Here is a 21,937-nt window from a genome sequence, read left to right on the forward strand (position 1 = left end):
AAATAATCAACATCAGACAGAAATTTTAATTTCACCAATATTTACTCATGCACTCAAACAAAATCTAAGATACATATAGTCTCTTTAACACACCTGGGTTCAGTTCAAGAACTTCATCATTAATGATGGGTGCCAAAGAAAGACAAAACTGTCTATGACAACACTGGTCTATGTAGATTTTGGGAAATCTGGTAATAATTTTGAAGCCTCAAGCACATTATGTGTAGGAACACCGATATGGGATTTGTGGGCCAATAACAGACAATCTTCACAATATTTTCCACCTGAATTAGCATTACACAGGAATAAAATATGTATTTGTATATGCAGTAAAAATGAGATTAAAATGTAGATGTTCTATTGCAGTAGCCCATCATCAACCACACGCTCTGCTCCTCTGGAGCTGTTTACAGGTTCATGTGTAATATATTTCATTAGGCTCCTCTTTAATAGTTTATTGGTGGGGGCACAATGTCGATATCTTTTGGTGTTAATGGAGAAGAAAGCACTATTCCTAACTTGTCCCTCAGTAATTCTGTTATTTCTTCATCTGATAGGTTACTGTTGGTTTTGCTCGGCTGGTCCTTTTCAGCAGACAAGCTGGTGACGATCAGTTTGCGGCCTATAATCGTAATTCGTCCACTGGGCAACAGCAGGGAGCATAAGGACTTGCAGAAGAAGATTGAGCTGATGGAGCTCTGGTGGTAGTCACACATGGCTTTGAAGTCTTCTCTCTGACGTGGTTCAAAGGTGAATTTGTACAGTGCCCTCCATGCAGTGTCCTCCGCTGGGTCCTTCACAGCATCACCCTCTGACATTTCCATGAAGACCAGCTTTCCCTCAGTCCGAAGCCGATACAGTCCATGGCTCTGCTTTTGGGGACTGTCCGTCTCAAGAGAGAGAGGGAGCTGGAAACCAGAGCCAAAACCCACGTCACAGAGCCACCGGTGCCCATCGAGGGTCACCATCGAGATGAAGTGATCAAAGGGCGGCCCGTAGGCCCCTGTGAGGCGGTTCTTCACCTGCGCAGAGAGAATATGGACCTCATAACCCAGCTGGCTCAAAAGCCAGGAGAAAAGGCCATTGTTTTCATAGCAAAACCCGCCTCTCCTTTTCGAAACTATTTTCTCATAGAGCAGAGGAAGGTCCAGGCAGACCCGTTCCCCCGTGTGCACGGAGAGGTTCTCGAAAGGAACCGTTAGCAAGTGGTTCAGGTGAAGGCACCTCAGCGTCTCCAGAGTTGGAGAACAAGGAGAGGAGCAGCCGATACGAGCTAAATACTTGCCAACATCCATTCTTCTCCTGAGAAACCGAAACAAAAATGATAGCCGGCGACTTTTAGCATCAAACGGGAAAAGAAACGCTTCCTGGTTCAGACTTACAGAAACAGATCCGGCAGATTAGTTAGCCTTCAACGGACTCACTACATAAAACTGACGAATAATGGAAAAGTGCTGCTAAAATAGCCTTAAACTGGCCTTTAATCAGAGACTAAAACCCAAACCGAGCAGAGTGACATGCATGCTGGTTTTAGCAGGTTGGCTTAAAGTGTAGGACACTTCGACAGCTCAGTGACCTTTGGAGTTGAGTGTGTGTGTTGTGTTTGTTTTCCTACACTTTCAGGACAAAAAGGTCCACACTGTGTTCAGCTGCCTGCTGTCTACACACTTTACCCAGTTTTAGTTAGCGGGAGTCCCACATATGTCCCATATGGCTCAAGCCTACATGTAATACATATAGGACATGTCACTATTAGCCAACTACTCGCCAACATATCACTTTACTGAAAACACACTGAAAACAACACGCTCCAAATACAGGACTTTTTATTAGCTTTATTCCAAGCTCATAACACACACAAACACACACACACACACACACACACAGAGTGTTGAGATAAAAAACTTTTTTATTATTATTACTCATTATCTTATTATCTTATTATTATTATTATTATTATTATGATAACTTATTCATGATGATTATTATAATTATAATGATATATGTGTACACGTGTGTGTGTGTGTGTGTGTGTGTGTGTGTGTGTGTGTTTTGAGCTTGGAATAAACCTAATAATAAGTCCTGTAAAATTATATTTTATAAATAATTATATACATATATCATTATAATTATAATAATCATCATGAATAAGTTATCATAATAATAATAATAATAAGATAATGAGTAATAATAAAAAAAGTTTTTTTTATCTCAACACTCTGTGTGTGTGTGTGTGTGTGTGTGTGTGTGTGTGTGTTTTGAGCTTGGAATAAAGCTAATAAAAAGTCCTGTATTTGGAGCGTGTTGTTTTCAGTGTGTTTTCAGTAAAGTGATATGTTGGCGAGTAGTTGGCTAATAGTGACATGTCCTATATGTATTACATGTAGGCTTGAGCCATATGGGACATATGTGGGACTCCCGCTAACTAAAACTGGGTAAAGTGTGTAGACAGCAGGCAGCTGAACACAGTGTACAAGTATTTCACAGGTACCATTTATTTTGTCTCAGTATCACCCAATAAATATTTATCAGACAAATTAGATATGCATTTATTTATAAATATGCATAATTGCCGCATCCTGTTGCCTGCCAACAGAGCAGTATCACATGATCCAGTCTGAGCTGTTTGCTCTTGATTTGATCAAACTAGACACATGAGCAGGGAGCACACTGCTTAGGGTGACCTGACTGTTGTCCTGTGTGAGCTGGGACAACTCACAGGGATCATGTTGAGAGAGAACCATCTGCTTATCTGTATGGAGAGAAAGAATGTGTGAATGGGATATAGGTCAGTAATCAGCCAGTAGGAGGTGCTATGAGAAAGCTAAAGCCAAAGCACCTTACCTTTTTTATGCGTTGAAGAATTACTGGTACCCAGATCCTTCCATTCATTTAAATACCTGAGTAGATCAAATAACTGAATGTTAGTAGCTGGGGGAGCAGTTTGTTTAGCTCTTGGACTGCACACCTCATTCTAAGACACTGTTGTTCTAGTCCAGTGAGAGGAACTTGGCCCACATATAGGCTCTTGCAGTTTAAGGGGTGCTAAAAGTATTTGAGCTAAGTGATGTGTGTTCTGTTTTGTAAGTGTATTAATCATAATTCAATTACTTATCAAAGTTGAGGGCATTGGTCCATTCAATCAGCTCGTCTACCTCCCACTCCAGAATGTTATCCACCCTTAGCTGCTGGACTGCCGTCATCATGCCCTGTGTGGAGTTCTCCACCAGCTGGGCGGTTTCTCTCTGCTCTGTGCAAGCATGCAGAGCCCCCTCATCATACCTGTACACAGATGAAAAACTGGGGTGCAAATCTCTGACCATAAAAATGTGATTTATTTATGATTATTAAGTAAATGATTAAAGGCATTATGTATTTTGATATGGTTCAGAATTCTGACCTGAATAACAATGTGCACAGCAGTAGGATATAGATAATAAAACAATACTAACAATACCTTATTTAATTGTTACTTTTTTAAAATAGTCCAAAACATTTTTGCCAAAAACATAGCCTGTGTTTTACTGAATATAATTAGTACAATTACTAATTAACAATCCAAAATGGACACACAGTACTGCACAAAAGTCTTGGGCACCTGACTGTAACACGTAAAGCTATTTATCTGCACAGTAAGCAGTTATTGGTTCTGAAGAACACTATGATCAGAATAAACACTAACATAGATTGTAATCTGTGTTAGTGTGTTAGTGTAACCATTTTCAAAGCTGTCCTTGAAGAAGCCCAGTATTTACAGTTACCACCCAACACCTACAGTCTAAACAAAAGATAGTATTACTATATAGTACTAAAAATGTCTTTGACTGAAATGAAAAAGGTGGAATCCTTTTTGGAGCTATATAAGACTATTTTGTTAGATGTTTTATAAAGAACCATACAAGAAGTTTTCCCATCATTGACAAGAACCATTTAACAAGGAAAGGAACTAATAAATCATTCAAATGATAGAATGGTGATAGTTCTCCATAGAACCTGTTCTAGAGAACCCATGACGAAGCCCTTTTTGAGGATGTAGTTCAAAGCTCCTGAGTGGTGGTTTAGGAGGGCTGGTGTTTCCCCACTCAAACAGCAACCTGGTAAATCTGGTAATAAACAATTAAGTTGAACCGAGCTGTGCTAGATACCAGCCATCCAGGACCAGAACTGAAAAACTGGTGTGACTTAAATCAATAAATAATTCGTTAACATCAGGTGAGCTGCTGGTGGAACCAAATACATCTGTACAGTATCTGGAATTCACAGAGAAGTCAGCAACCAAACCTGTGTTCTTTTAACCAACATCTCAGTTACTCCACTGACCAACATCACATTCTGACAATCTTTGACTGTTTATTAGCCTGTACCAAATATCACACCGGCAGAAAACACACTTACTGATAAGTAATCTTTTGCACAATGCTGTGTACATTATCCACTTATAGACAAAGCTACCATCTTTTGCTGTACTCACATTTTTTTCATCCACTCAATTTTGCGGATCTTCTTTTTCCTCTCAACATCTTGCTGTCGACGAATTGTGCAGTGGTGGAACTGAGTCCCCTTCTTACTGGCGTTTTGAGTGACGGGGTCTCCAAAGGGGTGAATCTTTCAACAGAGACCAGATAATAATGTTGTCTATTAAAATGAAATGCTGTCACAGTTTTTGGTGACACTGAGTAGTAAATATCATATATTATTGATATGATAATAATGATTAACTAAAACTGATAGCTTTTTGATGTCATTTTATAAGTAATGATATGGTCTTTGTAACTCAGCAGGTGTTAGGAGCCGAGAGCCACCTTGCCTGACAGCAGCCTCCAGCTATTATTCTCCACCCGATAGTACCAGCCAGAGCGGTCATCTTTGACCACAGGCTGGCCATTATGAATCTGAATGGGAACAGGTCTCTTCTGCCCAGCATGCGTGTAGTCTCTCGGGCTGCTGGCACACAGGTCCACTATTGGATGGTGGGTGAAGATCTTGTAGTAGATGTTTGGAGGAAATGTTGTCTTTTCCCGAAAGAAGTCAATTATTGGTTGAGAAACATCAATGTCAGTATCTAGCTCAAAATCATAACCCAGCCTGGTCAGCATCAACATGGTGTTCGTCACATTTACATATGTTGTATAGAACAATGTATCACATGTCTGTAAATATGTAATTCAAGTCAAATACATTGTCTAGCCTCTCCAGTTTTAGTAATAGTATCCCCAAAGTGAGTCTTATTTTCTGTCCGGATTGAGTCCAACTTAATGCAACCATATGACATCACCAGAGTGTGACAATAGTTATGTACTAGCGTTGGAATTTTGCCTGGTTACAAGTCTTAAAAGTCAGGACTCCCTTTATGAATAGCCATAGAGAAACTAAGCAATTATAGATGAACACAAAGTACTTACCCCACCCAGTCTGAATCGTATGTAGACACCCGAGGCAGCATCCAACATATCAGCCTGCAGCACAAGACATTCGCACATAATAGCACTTAATTACTAATGATATACATGCACTCTGCATTTTATTAGAAATACTGTACTAATACTGGTTAGGGCCTCTCATCTGCTCCTAAATTAGTCTAAATTTCTATGGAATGGAGTCCAAAAGATGTTGGAAACATTCCTTTGAGGTCCTACCACATCCACATCCCAAATATGTTCTACTGGATTCAGATCAGGTGACTGGAAAGTCCACTGAAGGTTGTATGCATTGCACTGCTGGCACACAACAGGTTGATAATTGCTTAAAGGAGTAGGTGTAATAATAAAGTGCTTGGTGAGTGTATATCATCGCTGCTGCTGCTGCAAAAACTTGCCTCTCCAAAATGATTTGCAAATGCATATTTGTAAAATATAATCATTAACTATCAGGGAATCTACAGAAGAGATGGTAAACAATTCATTAAAATTTCATACTCAATATCTTAAATATCTTTTAAATGCATGTAATTCAGTAACTGTTTAGTCTTATGTTTCATTCTAATGAATATGGATAGCAATAAATAATTCATTTAAATACATTTTTTATAAACACAGTTACTGTTACCTCTCTGGGGTTAACACATCTCAGCAGGAGTCGTGGGTCACCTTGGTTACGGAAGTTGAGCAGGCTTTTGAAGTATTTGAAAACAGCAATGTTCTAAACAGTGACGGAAAAACATTGCATACATTGGTTTGATTACACTGGAAACATATATGAACAGGTTGTAAAGAGAGTGAAATACAGGTTAGTGTGTAATGTATTTGCGATGTGCTGTAGGGTCACTAACGACTCGTCTCCTCCATGTCCTCTGGATGACTGTGGCTGCTCTGTTGTACACACTCTCCTGTGTTGACTCCTGGGTGTCTGTTTGCTCCTGTGCCACACCCTCGAGTGAAGAGGAAATAGGGGGCCTGTGGTGTAAATACAAGTCACTTTGACCAGTACATGTTCAGGGGGGGTCAACATGTAAATAAGGGGGGTACCGGCACTTTTGTTTTCCACACCATGCTCTGTTATATTTTATATAAAACTAATATAATCTAACTGGTTGTATTATGAAAATCAAATGGTACCTTCTCTACAGGTTATGGTTACTTTTATGTTTGTTTTGTTGGTTGCATATTAATTTTCATACTGAGTTCAAGAGTGCATAATAGGCCTCTCTGTGAGGGTAGGATGACCCTCCCACTCCTCTCATTTCAATAGCCGATGTGGGCGTCTGTTAACTGACTGCTAACTGAATGGACAGTTATTGTTCTCATTCAAGTGTATTGAGCTATCCAATGATGTTGCATTTGAGCAAGTTTAAAAACATCTGTCTGGCTTGCTTCACAAATCTCAAGCATATTTAAGTATTCATCTTCCCAGCATCTAGCATTGTGTGATATGGGGAATCCAAACTAATGGGAGGGGACTTGCAATGATGGCATTGGGGGGATTTGACAGCAAGAGAATATCATTCTACACAAATCAGCAATAACATTAAAAGCACTGACAGGTGAATAAGCAAATAACACTGATTATCTCATTACAATTGCCCCTGTGGTGGGACATAGGCATTAGGCAACCTGTGCACAGTCATTTGTTAAGTGTTAAAAGCAGGAAAAATGGGCAAGTGTATCCGAGCCAATTTCATGTAATGGTCAGTTCCTACCAAAAGTGGACCAGTGAAGGACTAATGGCGAATCAGGGCTGCCTATGGCTCATTGATACAATCCACCAAGGCCCCACCTCACAACTTACAGTGCCAGATACCACAGAACACCTTCAGAGGTCTTGCGGAGTCCATGCATTGAATCAGGGCTGTTTTGGCACAAAATTAGGAATGTGGTTTTAATGTTATGGCAGATTGTTGTGAAGTTCTTTTGTTTCCCAAAAAGGCCTAATAAAAAAAAGAATAACCTGCTATCTGTCCATCAGCTCATGGCTAAAAGTTTATATTTGAAAGCCACTAAAAAGGTGTGACAACTGAGATCTCCATAAAAATTATTCTGTAAAGGTTATCTTATCTCTAAGATGTTACAGATAGTAACCAGGTTCATGTTTTTGCTTTTACCTACCTGACAGATAGGAATGTGTACTTAACCCTTCCCTTCTTCATGCCTTTAAGTATATGGACATGCCAGTACAAAAACAAATAAAAACAGAGAAAGTGAAAAAATAAATAAACAAGTTCTAGATTTTATTGCATCATAATTGTAGCAGATACCACATTATACATTCCATATATTACCACCTGAGAAGCTTGAATGATGTCAACACATAAGAAAATATTCACTGACTATCAATAGGATTAACAGAATTAACTGAGTTATAAGGAATATACAATTTACATGTTAAATTAGACAAAATATGACAAGCTGCTATTTATTGCACAACAGAGCAGCTAATCCTCAGCTCTGAACACATAATACAGTGATAATGCAGCTTGGATAGGCCTTTAGTATAAGCAGCTGAAGAAAAAAAAAAAACATCCAACATCAACAACCAGATGTCATGCTGTGTCTAAACCCTTCACTATGCAAATAAGTAATACGCAATACCAACCTCCCCATGTAATTGCAGTGATTTCACTTCTGAATCTGTCCAGCCTTGTTTGCACACTAGCTCCTGACTTAATAAATGCACAGGAGGTGAAGGAACGTTACCAAAGCAACACAGCAACAAACTCTGTAGCCTTGGTTCAGAAAACCTTTCAAATGCACATTTGATTCACCTCTGAATGAAACCAATGCGTCACTTAAGAAACAAACATACATTCAATGTACATAATTCTGTATCCTGTACATATACATACTGTTTTCCCCAGTGCAGACTGAGAAAGTGACATTCATGATGACTAAGTTACTGTACAGACCTGTCCACCACTCCTACCCTCACAGGCTAAGCATGAAAGCGTATACATGGGTGTGTAGCTTCAGCTCTACACAGAAGTCCTCACTTTTTAAAATACTGCCTTGTTCATAATGAGGTTTAAGCTACTGATGTGACAGGCCATAATAAGCTGTAATTTATTACCACCCCGTTATTACAGGACACTTTTTTTTTGCATTGTGTCAAAAGCTTAAATGTGTCAGCATACCACTCCACCTTCATTAGTACAGTAAAAGGCTGCAGCATAAATAAATAGGCAGTATCACTGCCAAGAAAACATGGAAGAGAATGTTATCATTAAAAACCTGATTCTTGATTCGCTGTATACTGCAATTATTATAAAGGGCACATAACACACATTTTTGCTATTTTGTAGTTTGAGGGCCACTTTTGTTTGTACAGTTTTATATAGCATAAACGGTCATAATTCATTTCACATGACCATTTTCCAACCTCTCTTTATGCCTATGTGCCTTTAAGACTGATATATGTAAATGCCCTCTGTTCTGACTGATTGTCCTATACTAGGCCTCATTCAAAAAGTATCCCTGCTGAAACATACCTTATACTGTAAAATGGGTGGGGTCTTATACTGTAAATGGGTGGGGCTAAACTGCTGTATGCTGAATATGCAGATATACTGTAAGTACATAAACAATGATCTCACAGCAGGCTGTTTTTGCAGATAAGTTTCCATATATCGTTTCAGTCCAATTAAAAACATGCATCTCCAAAATAGTGATTTTACAGAAGACTAAACTTTTCTTAACTTAGAAAGTCAATGTAAAAATAATAAGCTTATTCTGGTTCATTTAGAGCATTTCCAATGGTCTATTCATCCATTATTTACACAGTGTACGAAGCAGCTACAGGGTTTAAACCATGGAGAAAACTAAACAAATGGACAAAACTGGAGATATATGGTTTTCATTGAACAGCAGCGACATGTACCGTACAGACTGGGGATTGAATCGTAGATTTCGATACAGTTTATTAAAAAAAAAACACATTAAAGAATAAAAAAATTTTTTGGTTTTTATGATTATGGACCTATATTTTCTAAACATATTCAGAAAATATATTTCAGTGAAATGAGCACATGATACAGACATAAGACCTATTACCAGTCCCTTACATCCCTTACTGAAATGACAGCATTTAGTGGTAAATGCCAAAGCGTAAGAAAAACAACTAAGTTTTGTGGTTCCAAAAAGACTTCCTTGTTATTATGAATTGTTTACAATTTATACTTACAATTTATAAACCACAGTCTGAACATTGATTTTACAATGCATTCGTATCAATATGGCACTATTGATTATCAATTGCAATTTCAAATTCATAATGTTTGCAAATACACCGCCAGAGCCAATTTACCATGTCTATGGTAAGCCTTCAAAAACACAAAGGCTATTTCATATCAATCACAGCCACAGCATTCATTCATCACATTTTGTAGCATTCATGCATCAAATCACAATATTTGCCACTACAGTTCAGTCTCTTTCTCCTCCTCCTCATCAAGATCACTATTAAGATAGTATTCATCATCTGTGGTAGTATCTGAACTGGATTCTTCAAAGACAGACAAAGTGCACTTGTAGTTCCTGGATGGCAGGAACCCACGAGGAGACAAGCTGTCCTGCGAGGTCCTGCTGCCGGTAGAAGACGAGCTGGGGACTCGGGATATGCGCCGAGAGGTGGGGGAAAATGGTGGGGAAGGCGGTGGGGTTGGATCTGCTTCTGTATCCCGTGCGTATGGAGAAGTGTCAAGACTAACTGGGCTCCACAGGCGGTCATTCGATGGCAACCGTCCTTGGACACAGCCCTTGTATGTATTGTGGACAGGGAGGCTGCTCGGACCTTTGACACCATACTCAGGTGAATCTTCTGGACTGATGCTGATGCTTGAATGTCTGCTCCTCGAAGAAAACTCATCCAAGCTGGAGAGGTCACTAACACTACCCTTTGATCCAGTCGAGATTCGACCAGGTCCCGATGGACGGCCTGAAACTATGCTACTAACTGAGACAGATCGTCCACGCTCCAGCCCGTACTTCAGGTCAGCACAAGAGGCAGACAAATGAGCTCCCATTAAACGCTGCCTCTGAGAATTTGCAGAATGTCCTGGATGAGGAGGGACATTCTCAGTTTGACAAGCGAAGGTGTTTTTTCTCCTCAGTGGGAAATGGCTATAAAACACATCATCGGTCTGAGTGTCTTTTGCGGAAAATGCAGACGGATAAAGGGTGGGAGAAGGACTGAGTGTGGGTTTTCTGGTTTGTGGCATGGTGGCATAACGGTTAATATAATGGGGCTTAGGCCAGTTAGGGCTCTGTGGTCTACCCAAGAACTGGTTTCCATTTTCATCTGCAAGTCTTTTGTGCTTTTCTACATTTGGTAAGTTCTTACATTTCTTGTTTGTGAAACCTGACAAGGGATCTGAAGAATGGTATGATTCTTGAACAGTTGTGATTTGAGAGCTTGAAGAGTCTGGCGATTTCGATGTTTGTTGGTTAACTTCTTTCTTTTTGCATTCAGGAGCTTTCAAGTCCAAAGACTGCTGACTAAAGTTCTTTGTCTTTCTCCTAGTGGTCAAATCATCCTCTGAACGTTTGACACCAAATTTCACTTTCAACCGATTCAACACCTGGTCCATTTTGTTGCTGTTTTTGAGTCCTGTCACCTCTCTGTCATATCTTTTATTGTCCTGATTTTTCAAACCCTCTTTGCCTGCAGAAGAAGCTGATGCTTGAATATCTTTATTACTTCTTGAGAAGAGGCTCTTCTTTGAGTCACTACGCTGGATTCCTTGCAAGGTCTTGCGTGTCTGCAGGGTTGTTACTTCTTTTTGCATAATGGCAGGCATAGCTTTACCAGTTGTGAGCGGACTCAATGGTGAAGAATGCTGTTCGTCATTCAACCCTTGAGTAGCATAAGTATTACCTTTGTCACTCGGAGACGAAAACGTGCCATCAGGTTCCTCATGACCGGTGTTTTTATTGACTGTGCCACTCTTGGGGAGCGTAGTGTCTGGGATTAAGTTAGTAGTCTGAGAGTTTGTGAACCTTGCATTTGGTGAGCTTTGTGCATTTGATGAGCTGCAAGTGTCTCGAGAGACACAAAATATTTGTGCTGTTCCTCCTGCGAGGCGCTTATCAGAAGAACTAACTGACTCTTTTGGTGTCCCCTGAATCCAGTTGTCTTTCTGTACAGAAGGATAAGAGTCCTTTTCAACTTTAGGAGGGATAGCAATTATGGCTGAACTATCATAAGAAGCCAAGTTGCTGTGTTGGTGCGACCTAGGTGTAGATGAGGGGTTGTGCAAAGTACTGAGTGCTGGTCTTGCGGAGATGAGGGTGGAGTAGGGAGATTTACTAAGACGAGGTGCTGATCTCCTGCCAAAGTCAGGTGGCAGAGACTGTGGTACACTGGAGGGGCATGAGTCTTGTGTCCAAACTACATCCCTGGATTCTTCTTGGCCCAAGTCAAATGTGAACCTTGAGGTTACTGCACTGTTATTCTTTATTTGTGTTCCATCTTGTTTTAAAGATGGGGTTTGAGGACTAGGAGAGCTAAGGGCAGAGGGTGTCTGAGTGGTTAAAGGTGGACTGGTTTCCCTCAGGTATGAGTAGATACTTGGAGCATGAACTCTCCTTAGGGGTCTGGCTGAAGATAAGGGACTTGTCTCATCTGAAGGGCTTTGATTTGACTGGGATTGTCTCAAGTTAAGATAGTTCTGCCATACATGGGATGGGCTGGTCGTTTCCACAGCAGAAGGTTCTTTCCTGGGTGTGAATACAAGGCTGTCTGTAAATGTTCTTCCACTCACCGAGTTGGTTCGACTGGGTGAAAGGTTCTCTGGACCCCTCGTATTTATTATTGAGTTCTGGTTACTGTTCTGGCCAGTTTGAGTCAGGCTCATTGAAGTTAACCCAGCAGACGGACTTGCAGCAGTAGTCTGGATTGTTCTTGTGCTTTTTGATGTGCTTGTGGTCTCTACGGTGTTGACCTTATTAGAGTTGATTAAATCATAGGTGCTATTAGACTGCCTATGAGTGCTGAGACTTGTGCTCCTTTCTGTTGGCTGACTGTTGCCGATGTGTTTCTTAATCATGGTATCAGAAATGTGATAACTGTTTCCAAAAACTGAGTTTCCAATATTATTGTTTAGATTGTCTTTGGGAGAAATGCAAGTGTTTGAAAAATCATAGGTTCTGTTGAGCCTATTAATATTGGAGTTTGTATAGTCAGTAATGTTCTGCTCCACTGACGCGTTGTGTCCTAAATTTGAACATTTCCTTTCCAGAATTTCTTTGGAATGGCACTGAGGAGCATTAAGAGTCTCTGGTTGGCTGGATCCTGTTGGAGAGCTTGAATACAGCCCTTCCTTAGTTGTGTCATTGGTAGCAGAAGCAGGTCTGCTGGAAACGTCAAATTCTCTATTGATCAGAAACATCGATCTTCTCGATGTCCTAATCTTTCTGACTCTTGGGGAAACAGGAGATTTTTCTGGGCCTTGGAGTCGCTCAGAAGAGGCAGGAAATGCATATGGTTGAAAGATCTCTTTCATTGGGTCATCTGGGGAAACCAGAGGGGAGTGTGGTTGAGAAAGTCTCAATTTGCCTTTATTCGGCAATGTTAGGGAGCTGACAGATGTAGCGAGCTGCTTCTCCATTTCAGTGCACTCAGCATTTGCAATTCTTGAGTTCAACCTCCTCCATGAGAGAAGCAGACTGCTGGTTGTTGGTCTGGACGTTGGTGGGGAGAAATCTTCTCCTTGATCCTCAGGCAGAGAGACCCTTTTGTATCCACTGACCTGAAGGGAGAGAGTTGACCTGTGCCCCTGACTTGTGTCCAGTGGCAAAGGAACAGGTTTTTCATATTCAACATCCACTGTATGTTGGTTTGTTTCCAAGGAGATGGGTTGTAAAAGAGTTCTTTTTGTGTGTCTGGTGGCTGTGAAATGCAGAGAACTGGCATCTTTTTGCCATTCAGCTGAGCTCCTGCTGGTTCCTGCAGGCTCCCTGAGTTTATTGTTAAACCTATCCAAGGTTTCACCACTTGCCCTCATCTGGGTAAGAAGAAATGCATGCTGGGCTGTAGTCTGGCTGGAAGCAGACTGGCTGCAATTCTGTCCACTCACCTGGATATCTTGTTCAACCTCACCGGCATCTCTCTTGTGTCTCCTAAAGCGTCCACTCCAGTGAGGGGCAAGAACAGACACTATGGTGGATGTGAACATTGCTGTAGAGGGACTGACACGACTCGGTTCAGTCTCAAGTTTACAACTGCGATGAGAAGCGGGAAAAGAGGGCAATGATAAGGCCCTTTTTAGTGCTCTGGGAGAGCATGCAGAAGGCTGACAGTTGGTGCTGGCCTTTGAACCGCTGTCCTCTCCAAAAGGGATTAGATTACTGTGACAGAGCACTCCTTCCGCATTCTCTCTGAAAGGGTCATTAACTTCGGACTCCCTCACTGCACTTTTACTCTCAGTGACTGGCTGCTGTGTCAGGTGATCAGAACCTGGCAACTGTCTCTGTGAGCAGTATTTTGCAGTTTGTGCCTGATCACACGAGGCTAGGCCACACTGTATTCCTTCCTGGGGTCTGTGGCTTGGTATATCATGTTCATTTTGGTCTTGCTGGGGATAGGTAGTACACCCTTTTCGAAAGGGTGGTTTTGACAAATTCTCATCTTTTGCTGCTTTTTCAGTTGATTCTCTGTTGAGTAGCGAAGCCTTTTTACATAACTGTTAAGAAAAACAGAGCAAAGACATTTTAGTACCTTTTCAACAATTTAAAATCATGCAAAAATATGCTTACGATGGAGATGAATGTGTGTTAGTAGCATTTCAACAGTTAAAACAAGCCCCCCGTCTTATTACTGACACTGTGTGGACACTGTGACAATGCAAACACAAATGCTTTGCATTCCGCTGTGTCATGTGTTACAAATTGCTAATTGCAAGGCAAATATTGCAAAATTGTTAGGTAAAAAAAATCAAAGGAACTTCATTACAGGGATCAAAGGTGTGCTCAGTTGAGCTCTTGATTGTAGATGCTTACCTTAGGGTCTTGGACATTGGCTGGTCTTCTTACAGCATCATGATTTCTGTGTCTGTAAAAAAAAAAGCATTTTACTGTATCACATTTTTGTCACTATAGTATGTAAGGTTTTACAAAGGTGTAACTTGCAAATCTGGTTGGCAGTGTTTTCACTTATTAAACACTAGTTACATAAGCTAACTATTTGCCTCAAGCAAAAGAACAGGGAGAGGAGGCTATGAAACATAGCGACGCTTCCTTGCTCACTTTCTCACAAGCCACACACTGGCCACGCCATCTGTGTTTTTACACCTTCCAAATATTCACGAACAACAACGTGGTCAAACGGGATGAGCCACATTCCACCTTTTCTCTCCCAGACTAAGTATTATACAGGTAAACAATCTATACGGCTCTCTGAAAAGAAGGGGACAAAGCTTAAGCTCTTTTTTTCTGATCAGCCAGTCTCCAACAGACGCATGGGTTACATTTGCACGTCATGCTCGTCAAGTTAGTACTGTGGGCGCCAAGGACTAGGCCTTTATAATAACAGTTCAAAGGAAACCAAAAATAGGTTAGCCAATAAAAGTGCCATCAATGAGTACGGCTCTTTGTTCATGCTTTATATATATATATATATACATAAATATTTTTTTAATGAGTTTGAACATGTTCAAAAAAATGCAGACACACCCTTGCACAGCACACTGAAGCTGCACATGTCTAGAAACAAGTTCTCTATGACATCTGCAAGTACTGCATGTGCACGAATCACTGTGGCCTCAGACTCACACACCCATTAGAGCATGACTATATAAGGTCTATCTTAGAAGCTCTTCATACCAGCGCACATAATAAAGGGCCTAAAGGTCATCTTATGCTTCGGCAAGAGGCTGATGATTGACACATAATGATAAATCTTGTGACATAATGCACACACCATTAGGTGAAAGTATGAGTGGTATTTAATTGCCAAACACCATTTACTAGGTGGGATAGGTCAAGCAGCAAGGTAAAAGCTAAACTGGGTGTGGTGTCAGAGTCAAGTTAATCATTTCTGATGTTCAGTGGACTTGTAATTTATTGTAGCTTGTAAAACAGGCTAAATGCCTGGGAAAAAAGAGAAAGTTAAAGTAGATCAGACTCACAGGTCATTACTGCTCAGCTGAGTTTCAGTGTCTGTTCTGTTCTTATCACTTCTTTTAGTTGAGTTGAGTCTCAGTGAAAAGAAGGAGGTGAACTGTAGCTGGTCAGGGCCTTCCCTCTGATCCCGTGTTGTGCTGCCCCAGTCTCCTTTCGTTTTCAGAAGTATTCTCCGTCTGATGTACAGATCTAATGAGCAATACAACCATTAGAGTTTCTATGATCTAGCATTAATTCAGGGGAAAGGGTTTTCTTAAATGGAAAGATAAAGAAGACAAGGCATAATGGTCCTTCTTCACCAATATCTTCATAGGAATGTTCGTGAATTTGTTCTTTAAAAAGTCCTAACAAAACAAAACTTCTAAATGGAAGACTTCACTATATGTATATCCAAATATTTGTGGACACCCTCCTAATGAATGCATTCAGCTACTTTAAGTTGCACCCATTGTTGACACACATGCATATATATATGTATACACACACACACACACACACACAGCTTGTCTAGCCTGTAGCAAAGATGTATTGCCACTACAACAGGACTCTCTGGAGCAGATAAACATCAACCTGTTGGCATCATGTCTAATGCCAGGTGTGGGCTTGTGGGGTATAAAGCCCCCCGGCAGTGGGCTGTGGAGCAGTGCAGCTGTGTTCTCTGGAATGATGGTTCCATCCAATACTTTTAAGATGAGCTGGAGAGTTGGGGATAAGGTGGGGAGATGATCCTCCAACACTCTGACCTCACTAACACTCTGTTGCTGAATGCAAGCAAATCCTCACAGCAATGCTCCAATCTAGTAATCTAATAGAAAGCCTTCCCTGGAGAGTAAAGACAGTTACTCCAACAATTTTTTAAATACCCTTGAGCAGGTGTCCCAATACTATTGACCATATAGTGTATGCTCTTATAATGGATCCGATTGTCCTTATAAATTGAACAAATCCCAATAAGAACACGTTGGGAAAAAAGAATAAATCTAATTCAATCATGTGACATATATATCCTGATACAGCACACACTCACACTGTGTGGTGTGATGTTGTTAGCTGTGTGCTTCTTCCTGTGAGGGAGAAGAGTGTTTTAACAGCTTGCATAGGACCTTTTTTAAAGCCTAGAACGTCTTAGGTACTCATCTTCAGTTCTTCAGTTAAAAACAGCTAATTTTAAAGTTCAGTAGTTTTAAATAATAATATCAGATCAGTATCAATATCAGCTGATTATTGACATTTTATTATCAGCATTGTATTGAAAAGATGATTGAAAAGTGGTCTTGTGCCATCTGTAACAAAGAATGTTCTCAGAGTGCTAATTTCCAATCGGAAATGTTCATGCTGCAAAGCAACAGAAGGTAGTAGCCATCAATTAGCAAGCATGGCCTAAGATGTACTTCTGAGATGCCACATCAAACACTTTTAATTATAAGTGGCTTAAAGCACCTGTACTGTGGTATGTGTAACACAGGCCTATTCTTTCGTCATCTTGTAATATAAAAGGCACAGGAATAACAAAGCAAGAATGAGTCTGGCTTCTGAATCAGTTTGCTTACTCTTAGTGGTTTGGATTTGGGGGGATTCCGTCGATATTCCAATCAGCTTTGGGTCATTCCTGATCCTGGAAAAAATCATACATTTACAGTTAAAAACAGTTGCATGAATCATACAATCACCATGTGCACAGAACTAAGTGTTTTGCCAAACAAGCACACAAGCCCCACATGTGGAACTCAGCTAGTTAGGTTAGGTGTGGATCTCTAGGATCCACTCCCTTCTCCTCACAGCAGTAAACAGCTACACCCAGAACTGTGATCCAAAGCAGCACGACAATAACAGGACACTCACTTAGTGCAGTGACGTGCGTAATGCAGGAAAGTACAGCATCACGCATAGGATGCCTAATACTTCTGGTTAGTGGTTTTGAATCTCGGACAGTGTTATAAAAAGCATTTGTACTATACGGGTAGTAGGGGTATAACATTGCACCAAATAATAATCATACTGCAATGCAAAAATGTGACCATGTGCATCATGGAGAACAGCCAGGAATAACTGATTAATAATGATCTCTAACGCAAGTTTGTAAACAAGCAGAACCAACCCACAACCCTTTCCAGCATGGTCGGCATGGTCCAACAGTTCTAGTCTCGCTGGTAGATAAGGCAACAGTATGGACATGTGAGAATATCTGTGAACCCAGTATAAAAGCTGTTAGGATGACATGCAGAAGGGTGTAACTTGTTACATAAGTCGTTCAAATGTGTCCAGCAAAAACACCGCCTAAATTCAACCATGACTAATCAGTCAAAGATGGAAAAACTTAAGGGATGGAATGTGTATTCCAGTGGACAAGAGCTCAAACGAGACATCATATTCTTTCTGCATTTCTTATGTGGACTAAGTTCCCTAAATGTTCCGCAGGTCTTATTGAAGCAGCATGTGGCTACTGTACTGTCACGACCACAACAACAAACTGACACACTTCGTCTGACCTAGATGTTAGCTTTGATACAGGGTAAACATTCCGTAGGCCTACTTAATCCTGTCATTGATTACTGGACGCTTTTGTGTTGTATGAGGAGCAATGCTCAGCTGCCAGGTATTGCACAATAGGGGTGTTGCCAGTTCGCAGCTAAATCACATCAGCGCTTCAAATGATTTTACGCCTCCATCTGGAGCTGGTTACCATCCCACTGAAGGTCTGATATACTGTAGTGCTGGTTGTTTTTTCAATAGGACCTTAACCTATTTATTCCCACCAGTCCCGCCAAGGGTGACAGAACGCTTGTGTTCGGTTTGTAAATCTCTAAAGAGGCTCTTCTGGGTTTTCTACTTAATAGTAAACTATACATGAGATATCATCTTGATGTCATAAAAAGATTATTTTGTGGGTGGTGCACTTGGTCAAACAACTAGAGCCAAAAAGTACAGCCCTATTTCTTCCCAAAACATCTTCTGAAATGGTATACAGTTTGCATCATGAGGCTGTCCAGTGTACTCAAACAGCTGGGTAGACTTTCTCCAGACTGTTACCCTACTGCATATCATACCAAGCCTGAATGGTCAGCCGCAAAGGTATATCTGGTGCGAATGCAAGTTACTACAGGTACCTTTGCCTCTTTGGTTTTCATTAAAGGCGGGTAGGACCTCCATTTTCTCCGTTCCTTGTGTGCTCCAACACGTTTTGCACTTTCAGTTTCAAACACATTTACCTCCCAGCTTTATGTGTGAGCAAAGAAATCACATTTTCACCTGGTTACAATTTACTGCTTTACAATTAGTGTCTAATTCCATTTTAGAGTCCAGGTTATGTTCCACCCAGCTCTGGACTGCTTTGTTCTTGCTCACGCCTCTCACTGTTCTATTTCAGATCTAAAGGATCTCAAAATAGAGAAAAAAAGACACATGAAAATAGCTCACACCCACAGTCAACAAAAGCACTGGTACTGGTACTTTAGTGAAATACTGACTCGAGTAGGAGGAAAAGAGTAGGAGTAGAACTATAAACGTAGCAGCTCAGATGTTATACCCATAACATCTGTCAGCACAGGACGAGTTCTTCTGTCTTACGCAGTTCTTTTGGTCTGAAATTATACGCAAGTACAATAGGACAGATGCTGTCACCAATATTATGCTCTGAAATTGAGCACAGACATATAATTAGTAACTAAATCTTAATGACTAAAATGTGACTGAGTAAGAACTTAAATATACTTGAGCAGAAGTTAAAGTATTAGCTCTAGTATTAGATCTGGGAACACTAGAAGCCCATTAAGTAGCTAACACAACTGCCCACCCCTCAGGAGGCTGCTAGCCTAGTAAAACTACCCTCCACTGCCCACTGAACAACTGCCCACCCCTGTGCAGTAAGTGAGTGAGTGAGTTTGTGGAGCTGGTAAACACGCTGGTAGCTACGTATTTACATCTAGGCCAGCCATTACTTCATTAAACCAGGAGCACGGCGACTCTGAGCTGCTGGACTCACCTCGCGCCAGGTCTCGCAGCAGCATGCAACTCCTAACCCCGCTCAAACCCCCCTCGAGCTCGCTGTAACGATGCGTGTTACTCACCCCCCTCTCTCTGAGTCCGCTGAAGGCTGCTCCAGAGGAGTCCTCCCCACGCTGCTGCTGCTGCTGCTGCTGCTGTTCACTACGCTCGGACGAGTCAACTTCACGTTCAGGTCATGTGTTGACATTCTAGACGTGACTGGACCTGCTCATCTCGTTCTGTTACCTCCCGTTTACCCCCTCCCCGGAGGTGTCTACCGATTACGGCTTGGCCTTCGTCACCATCGCGGTTTGCTCGGGAGCTAAATTCGCTGATCTCGAAAGTCGCGAACACCGGAAATTCTTGTGAGCGTGTTTGTGTGGTTCCGAGGAAGGGCGACGGCAAATATGCAGCCTGGTCAGTCATATCCACACAAACAGCCATTAGAGCGGGCACAGCCAGCACCAGGGGAGGCCAGAGAGGCCACACACACACACACACACACTGAGGTAAAAGACCTGCTGCTTTAGAGCGGTAACGGGTCAAATGAGGAAAAATAAGGACAACAACATGACTGAAAATGTCAGGTCCGAAAACCTGGAACACAGAAAACTGCAGGGGTACCGAGCACCTATAAGCATAGAAAGTGTCTTATTATATGTCCTTATATAAAATACTAATGTTCCATGTGCCAAATCAACAAACATTATTAACCCATTAATGTCTGTTTATGACCGTTGGTCCGTATCTTCTCATCTGAGCACAAATCTAAAGATTTTCAAGAAGTCTTAAATATGCATGCATTTATTTCTATGACAAATGCTCAGAATAATGTAAATTAATAAAAGTGGGGACTGTCAAAGTGCTGATTAAGACTTAATTAAACATAAACTAAAAAAATAATAAAACAAACATTGACTAAAAAAAGGAAATTCAGCTGTAATTGTCTTGTACTAAATTGATCTGTTTTGAATAATTAGGGAAAAAAATATCAAGGGCTAAAAGGGAACTGAGTAAAAACTAGGGTTATATCCTTACAATTACGCTTGAGTAGAAGTGTTAGTAAAAGTATTAGGATTTGCAAATAGTCACAAGTGCAAAGGCTTCAGTCTGAAATCAGAACTATTTTGATCTTATTGTTCATGTCTGAGGTCATATAATTATTTTTTTTTTTCCTAAAATGTAATGTTCCATCTGATCAGTCTGGCCGATGTGCCTTTTAATAACATTACCATGCACCCGTGGATGCATCTAAGTAATATTAACCAATAAAATCATGTTTAACCCACTCCCCTCCCACTACCCCCACATTCACCCCTCAGACACCCGCCCTGATATGCCATGGTATGGAAGGAAATAGGCCACATTGTGCTTTCCAATTCATGTTGACTTCCAGCAATTCCAGCTGTGAGGCTATTAGTGATGCTGTTTTCCACATGAACAATAGAGGGAGCCATTCCTTTTCTCTCTTCCACAGTTACGAGTTAGTCTTTAAGGACCTGGTACCAAACTTATGGCGAATTCCTGCCTTGCAGTGTAGCCTGGCCATGTTTACCCACTCTCATGGCCAGGTTTCAAGATACTCCAGGGTTCTAGACTGGCAAACAGACTGCTTTTGTTATCTGTGTTTTGCTAAGTCATGCCCTTAGTCCTCATTTCCAATTTCCCAGACAACCCCATTAACTACAGGTCGGTGGTTTTGTTTTTGCACCTGATTCAGCATCCTCATCTAATTATCAACACCTTCCGGCACATTACATCACTGGGTCACAATCCTAGTTATGTCCTACTTGTTAGTAGTCGAAACCAAAAAGATGCAACTTTTATAATGTTGTGAAAGTTAATAATGTTATAAGGGATTCTCTAAACGGAAGGAATGCTCAATGTTCATCTTAAAGGTGAAGTGCATGAGGCTAACTTCATTAAAAAAATAACTGACACGACTCTTAGCCGAACACTGCTTAGAAAACTCTCATTACTAATTCATTACATTGGAGCTGTTAGCAATAGCAGTAGCAGATACATGTTAACATCTGTTAACATCAGACTAAAAAAATGCTCTAAAAATACTTGGAATAACATAATAATTTCTTTACTTAACTTACATTACAAGCTAAGAACATTGTTGCCTTCTTCTGTAAAGTTACCATTTTTGGACATCAACAACATCAAACATCACAAAAAACAAGTTTAAGGGTTAACTAGTTTTCCTTAATGTTACAGTTTTTGACAGTTAATATTAGCTTTGTAAATGAGTGGGTTAATACAATGCCCACATTTGATAGGATGAGTGCTAGGCATTCTACCAGGTGACCATGGTTTGTGCTTAGTTAAAGGTTTAACAGACAGACAGAGTAACAGTAACTAATAGAGGCAGGAACAGATAGTTAGTTTTAGTACTTATTCTG

At 40.8% G+C, this 21,937-nt stretch overlaps 3 protein-coding genes across 3 annotated transcripts; all 3 read right to left on the reverse strand.

Moving 5' to 3' along the window:
- Nucleotides 1–23: 23 nt before the first annotated feature.
- Nucleotides 24–1,662, reverse strand: LOC140564136 (arylamine N-acetyltransferase, pineal gland isozyme NAT-10-like). Its single transcript, XM_072689286.1, has one exon. It carries the CDS (start codon nt 1,293–1,295, stop codon nt 447–449), a length of 849 nt encoding a protein of 282 aa, XP_072545387.1. The 5' UTR covers nt 1,296–1,662; the 3' UTR covers nt 24–446.
- Nucleotides 1,663–2,439: 777 nt separating this feature from the next.
- Nucleotides 2,440–8,108, reverse strand: c1h11orf65 (chromosome 1 C11orf65 homolog). Its single transcript, XM_072689370.1, has 10 exons — nt 8,029–8,108; nt 7,542–7,584; nt 6,269–6,392; nt 6,046–6,138; nt 5,403–5,456; nt 4,803–5,012; nt 4,472–4,605; nt 3,112–3,282; nt 2,845–2,900; nt 2,440–2,752 (listed from the first exon to the last, which is right to left on the reverse strand). The coding sequence occupies exons 2-10, from the start codon at nt 7,580–7,582 to the stop codon at nt 2,604–2,606; spliced, it is 1,032 nt and encodes a 343-aa protein (XP_072545471.1). The 5' UTR covers nt 7,583–7,584; nt 8,029–8,108; the 3' UTR covers nt 2,440–2,603.
- On the reverse strand, nt 7,645–20,006 carry LOC140564166 (uncharacterized). The gene is made up of 5 exons (XM_072689344.1): nt 19,613–20,006; nt 17,096–17,160; nt 15,551–15,734; nt 14,424–14,475; nt 7,645–14,107 (listed from the first exon to the last, which is right to left on the reverse strand). Exons 1-5 carry the CDS (start codon nt 19,735–19,737, stop codon nt 9,845–9,847), a joined length of 4,689 nt encoding a protein of 1,562 aa, XP_072545445.1. The 5' UTR covers nt 19,738–20,006; the 3' UTR covers nt 7,645–9,844.
- Between the last annotated feature and the right edge of the window lie 1,931 nt (nt 20,007–21,937).

Source organism: Salminus brasiliensis, chromosome 1 (genome assembly GCF_030463535.1).
Source record: "Salminus brasiliensis chromosome 1, fSalBra1.hap2, whole genome shotgun sequence".
NCBI lineage: Eukaryota > Metazoa > Chordata > Actinopteri > Characiformes > Bryconidae > Salminus > Salminus brasiliensis.

Excerpts from the sequence above, each read along its gene's own strand:
- c1h11orf65 (XM_072689370.1), bottom strand. The coding sequence starts at position 7,582 with ATGAAGAAGGGAAGGGTTAAGTACACATTCCTATCTGTCAG. Across the intron at positions 6,393-7,541 it reads TACACATTCCTATCTGTCAG|GCCCCCTATTTCCTCTTCAC; the intron begins GTAGGTAAAAGC and ends TTTACACCACAG. Across the intron at positions 2,901-3,111 it reads AATGCCCTCAACTTTGATAA|GTATTTAAATGAATGGAAGG; the intron begins GTAATTGAATTA and ends TGATCTACTCAG.
- LOC140564166 (XM_072689344.1), bottom strand. The coding sequence starts at position 19,737 with ATGTCAACACATGACCTGAACGTGAAGTTGACTCGTCCGAGCGTAGTG. Across the intron at positions 15,735-17,095 it reads CCAAATCCAAACCACTAAGA|ATCTGTACATCAGACGGAGA; the intron begins GTAAGCAAACTG and ends ATTGCTCATTAG. Across the intron at positions 14,108-14,423 it reads CCAATGTCCAAGACCCTAAG|TTATGTAAAAAGGCTTCGCT; the intron begins GTAAGCATCTAC and ends TTTTCTTAACAG.
- LOC140564136 (XM_072689286.1), bottom strand. The coding sequence starts at position 1,295 with ATGGATGTTGGCAAGTATTTAGCTCGTATCGGCTGCTCCTCTCCTTGT.